Below are 6,000 nucleotides of genomic sequence, written 5' to 3'. Positions count from 1 at the left end.
GCAGATACTGAGGATTACACCCGGTATACAGGACAGGAGAAGTGGTACTGTGCAGTGTATATATATACAGAATAAGTGCAGATACTGAGGATTACACCCAGTATACAGGACAGGAGGAGTGGTACTGTGCAGTGTATATATATACAGAATAAGAGCAGATACTGGGGATTACACCCGGTATACAGGACAGGAGAAGTGGTACTGTGCAGTGTATATATATACAGAATAAGAGCAGATACTGGGGCTTACACCCGGTATACAGGACAGGAGAAGTGGTACTGTGCAGTGTATATATACAGAATAAGAGGCAGATACTGAGGATTACACCCAGTATACAGGACAGGAGAAGTGGTACTGTGCAGTGTATATATACAGAATAAGAGCAGATACTGAGGATTACACCCGGTAGACAGGATAGAAGTGGTACTGTGCAGTGTATATATATACAGAATAAGAGCAGATACTGAGGATTACACCCAGTATACAGGACAGGAGAAGTGGTACTGTGCAGTGTATATATATACAGAATAAGAGCAGATACTGAGGATTACACCCGGTATACAGGACAGGAGAAGTGGTACTGTGCAGTGTATATATATACAGAATAAGAGCAGATACTGAGGATTACACCCAGTATACAGGACAGGAGAAGTGGTACTGTGCAGTGTATATATACAGAATAAGAGCAGATACTGAGGATTACACCCGGTATACAGGACAGGAGAAGTGGTACTGTGCAGTGTGTATATACAGAATAAGAGCAGATACTGAGGATTACACCCGTATACAGGACAGGAGAAGTGGTACTGTGCAGTGTATATATATACAGAATAAGAGCAGATACTGAGGATTACACCCAGTATACAGGACAGGAGAAGTGGTACTGTGCAGTGTATATATATATACAGAATAAGAGCAGATACTGAGGATTACACCCAGTACACAGGACAGGAGAAGTGGTACTGTGCAGTGTATATATATATACAGAATAAGAGCAGATACTGAGGATTACACCCAGTATACAGGACAGGAGAAGTGGTACTGTGCAGTGTATATATATACAGAATAAGAGCAGATACTGAGGATTACACCCGGTATACAGGACAGGAGAGGTGGTACTGTGCAGTGTATATATACACAGAATAAGAGCAGATACTGAGGATTACACCCGGTAGACAGGATAGAAGTGGTACTGTGCAGTGTGTATATATACAGGAGAAGTGGTACTGTGCAGTGTATATATACACAGAATAAGAGCAGATACTGAGGATTACACCCAGTATACAGGACAGGAGAAGTGGTACTGTGCAGTGTATATATATACAGAATAAGAGCAGATACTGAGGATTACACCCAGTATACAGGACAGGAGAAGTGGTACTGTGCAGTGTATATATATACAGAATAAGAGCAGATACTGAGGATTACACCCAGTATACAGGACAGGAGAAGTGGTACTGTGCAGTGTATATATACACAGAATAAGAGCAGATACTGAGGATTACACCCAGTATACAGGACAGGAGAAGTGGTACTGTGCAGTGTATATATATACAGAATAAGAGCAGATACTGAGGATTACACCCAGTATACAGGACAGGAGAAGTGGTACTGTGCAGTGTATATATATATACAGAATAAGAGCAGATACTGAGGATTACACCCAGTACACAGGACAGGAGAAGTGGTACTGTGCAGTGTATATATATATACAGAATAAGAGCAGATACTGAGGATTACACCCAGTATACAGGACAGGAGAAGTGGTACTGTGCAGTGTATATATATACAGAATAAGAGCAGATACTGAGGATTACACCCGGTATACAGGACAGGAGAGGTGGTACTGTGCAGTGTATATATACACAGAATAAGAGCAGATACTGAGGATTACACCCGGTAGACAGGATAGAAGTGGTACTGTGCAGTGTGTATATATACAGGAGAAGTTGTACTGTGCAGTGTAAGACCATATCCATACCATTTTGTAAAAATGTATGTGAATTTTGGAAGTAAGGCCATAGAAAGAAAAGCTTCAGAATTCCAGAAAGTAAACTTTATTAGTGTCTTCTGAATTAGAACGCTCCTCGGCCTCCTCCACGTTTTGTCCTTCACGTGTAGGAAGCTGCTTTGTCTGGATCTACAGCTCTGTGTGATCTCCTCCTCCCGCTCTCTGGGACCAGATTTTCTCTGGAAGGATCTCCGTCCAGAACTTGAACTTGTCCTCCTTCAGTTTGGAGGACGATGTTGGCTGTAAGTTAATCTCCATATAGTGTTCTTCTGCGCCGTACTGCGGCCATGTTGTCAGGTCGGGACTATTGGGGTTCCTGCAGTGAATAATGAGGCATTATTGATAACGATCAGATTATAAGGTGACCGCAGCGAATGTGCCGTCATTCTGGTTCTGGTTCTTACCCAGTCCGAGCAAAGTTCGCCCAGTATTTCATAACCTTCCTCGTCAGAACTTTCTCTTCAGGGGTCGCAGGTCCTGAGAAAGAAGAAAAAAAAAATCTCTAGTAATGGTGTTCTGCACTTTCATTTAACTGATGATCTATCCTCTGGATAGATCATCAGCTTCTGATCGGCGGGGGTCCGACACCCAGGACCCCCGCCGATCAGCTCTTTTAGAAGGCAGCGGCGCTCCAGCAGTGCCACAGCCTTTTCACTGCTTACCGCCGAGCCGCCGGCCCACTGACGTCACGACTCGTATCAACTAACATGGGCGGGGTCAAGTGAACAGAGCTTTGCCCCGCCCACGCTGATGGCGGGGGTCCCGGGTGTCGGACCCCCGCCGATCAGAAGCTGATGATCTATCCAGAGGATAGATCATCAGTTAAATGAAAGTGCAGAACCCCTTTAATGACTGACCTACAATGCACACAGCAGCACAACTCTCCTTCCTGTTCTGTTACATTGTATCAGTGCAGATAAAAAAGTATCAGTCATGATTTAGGTCTGTTAGAGGATTGTCTACATCGGATACAATTGCAGCAATTTCTCAGTCATGTCCCCATTGACTGACAGCAAGCAGAGGTCTTGAATATTACAAGACATTGAAACATAAAGAATATTAGAAGTGTATTATTATACAATGATTAATGCTGCAGAGCTGAGGACGGTATAATGTCACGGCTGCCATGTTCATTTTCTAATTTTTCTTTTTTTGTTGTCAGACATGATGTGTTGTCATGTCTAACATTTAGGTTGCTAGGGACACACTGCCTAGCAACCACTTATTTTAATGCAGACAGCTTTTCCATATAGAGAAAAGGGAAGGGGTTCACATCACGTTTGATGCCTCTTTTTGAGGATACAACAATCCATCCCTCCACATTCTGGTATCCTGCACAGTCTAGTAAAAAGAAGTATACAATGAAACTCTATGGTGAATGGACGCCACTGTATGGCGTTTAACGTGTACGGTTTTTATATACATTAAAAGGATAGGAAAAACATGATGTGAACCCAGCATTACAGTATAGGACTACTCACCAGCAAAAAATACAGTGTCCCTCAGGAAGGGTCCTCCAAACACAAAGACGAGCTCATCGCCATGATCGGCCTTCACATAGTCTGGTCTGACACGAGCCAGCAAGGACGTTGGGTGCTGGAACTCATAGACGTAGACGGGGAGCCCCATATCTGAGCAGAGATAAGAAGACTACCAGTTATCTGTCCATTTCCTGATAATTATGGAGCCTGTGATGTATACGGGGAACACAATAACTGCAGGAGGTGGCACTATGCCCACAGATGATGTCATCAGGAGCGGACTGAGAGGACCCCGAGACTGGGACTAGTGGTATTACTGTGCATCTGGCATCTGTGGACCCCCTCATCAGACAATTGCTTTAAGGGCCCGGAGCCTTTTTTTTTTTACGAATACATGTGGTAACTCGCCAATATACACCAGCCAGCCATAACATTGTCTAATATTATGATGGTCCTTGAAGTGCCCCCTATAATAGCCACAGTTTACATAAGTGAGCGCCTATAAGCAATCGATAGTGTTCTGTCACCACTGGGCAGGAGGAAATAGCAGCAATAAAATATCCAGATACACCTGACGCTGGATCGGACTGTTATTTCTGGGGGGGGGGGGGGGGGGGGGGTATGCAGCCAGTTAATTGTAACCAAGTGAGTGCAGTAAATGAAGTGGCTATTATAGGGGGCACTTCAAGGACCAGCCTGGAGTCGATAATCAATACAGTTCAAGTCAACGTCTGGTTGAACAATTTTCTGATTCTTTGTATTTGAATTCCACATTAGACATCAGATTAGACAAAAATGTATCACAGGAGCCACGTTCCAACTTCATTTACCAAGTAAATTCTCAAAAGCAGTGTCTTCTTCAGTGTATTCTGTAGAAAGGGATTATAACCATTTCTTTTTTAACTCTTTGTATTTTAGTTACACAGAATTTGAAGAGTTCTATAGGTTGTCTGACTGTTCGTGTACAGTAGACCACCCACCACCACAACTTAGAAATGTGTGGAAAGTGGAAGGGTCCCAGTTCCAAACATAGGACCCAGACCTTGTCCTCCAAAAGTAAGAATGTGGCTAGTAGCAGTGGCACAGGTCATGTAGGCGGTACCAGTAGTAGTGGTACAGGTCATGTAGGTGGTACCAGTAGCAGTGGCACAGGTCATGTAGGCGGTACCAGTAGCAGTGGCACAGGTCATGTAGGCGGTACCAGTAGTAGTGGCACAGGTCATGTAGGCGGTACCAGTAGCAGTGGCACAGGTCATGTAGGTGGTACCAGTAGCAGTGGCACAGGTCATGTAGGCGGTACCAGTAGCAGTGGCACAGGTCAAGTAGGCGGTACCAGTAGCAGTGGTACAGGTCATGTAGGCGGTACCAGTAGTAGTGGTACAGGTCATGTAGGCGGTACCAGTAGTAGTGGTACAGGTCATGTAGGCGGTACCAGTAGTAGTGGTACAGGTCATGTAGGCGGTACCAGTAGTAGTGGTACAGGTCATGTAGGCGGTACCAGTAGTAGTGGTACAGGTCATGTAGGCGGTACCAGTAGTAGTGGTACAGGTCATGTAGGCGGTACCAGTAGTAGTGGTACAGGTCATGTAGGCGGTACCAGTAGTAGTGGTACAGGTCATGTAGGCGGTACCAGTAGTAGTGGTACAGGTCATGTAGGCGGTACCAGTAGTAGTAGTACAGGTCATGTAGGCGGTACCAGTAGTAGTGGTACAGGTCATGTAGGCGGTACCAGTGGCACAGGTCATGTAGGCGGTACCAGTAGCAGTGGCACAGGTCATGTAGGCGGTACCAGTAGTAGTGGCACAGGTCATGTAGGCGGTACCAGTAGTAGTGGTACAGGTCATGTAGGCGGTACCAGTAGCAGTGGCACAGGTCATGTAGGCGGTACCAGTAGTAGTGGTGGGCCACAGGTGGCCAAGGAGCTCAACATGAGCTATCACAGTTTGATAAAAGTGGCGGGGGTGAGGAGTCCGATAATGATGCTTGCGTGTTAGACTACTTTCACACTGGCGTTTTGGTTTCCATTTGTGATCAGTTTTGCCCTTAATGCATTTTGAATGGCTCAGGATCCGCTCAGAATGCATCGGGTTGCCTCCGTTCCATCTCCATTACGCTTTGGAGGCGGACACCAAAACGCTTCTTGCAGCGTTTTGGTGTCCGTCTAACGAAACTGAGCCAAACGGATCTGTCCTGGCACACAATGTAAGTCAATGGGGACGGATCCGTTTTCACTGACACAATCTGGCACAATAGAAAACTGATCCGTCCCCCATTGACTTTCAGTGGTGTTCAAGACGGATCCGTCATGGCTGTGTTAAAGATAATACAAACAGATCAGTTCTGAACCAATGCGGTTGTATTATCTGAACGGATGCGTTTGTGCAGATCCATGACGGATCCGCACCAAACGCGAGTGTGAAAGTGGCCTATGACAGGGCCTGGGGCTGGATCAGGGTGGTGAGAAGGAGTTAACATCAGAGGACTGTGGTAGTGGCAGCAACAAACGGC

At 45.5% G+C, this 6,000-nt stretch overlaps 1 protein-coding gene across 1 annotated transcript in view; it reads right to left on the bottom strand.

Moving 5' to 3' along the window:
* Positions 1–2,041: 2,041 nt before the first annotated feature.
* Positions 2,042–6,000, bottom strand: part of LOC122922357 (fatty acyl-CoA hydrolase precursor, medium chain-like) — a 76,334-nt gene continuing 72,375 nt past the window's right edge. Inside the window, exons 11-13 of the mRNA XM_044272943.1 lie at positions 3,493–3,642; positions 2,416–2,488; positions 2,042–2,327 (exon numbers count right to left, since the gene is read on the bottom strand). Of these exons, the coding sequence (XP_044128878.1) occupies positions 2,141–2,327; positions 2,416–2,488; positions 3,493–3,642 (410 nt within the window). The 3' untranslated portion in view covers positions 2,042–2,140. The remainder of the gene's footprint in view (positions 2,328–2,415; positions 2,489–3,492; positions 3,643–6,000) is intronic.

This window comes from Bufo gargarizans, unplaced genomic scaffold (assembly GCF_014858855.1).
Source record: "Bufo gargarizans isolate SCDJY-AF-19 unplaced genomic scaffold, ASM1485885v1 fragScaff_scaffold_281_pilon, whole genome shotgun sequence".
NCBI lineage: Eukaryota > Metazoa > Chordata > Amphibia > Anura > Bufonidae > Bufo > Bufo gargarizans.
Note: the sequence above shows the minus strand (reverse complement) of the source record. Positions and strands in the feature narration are given on the sequence as shown.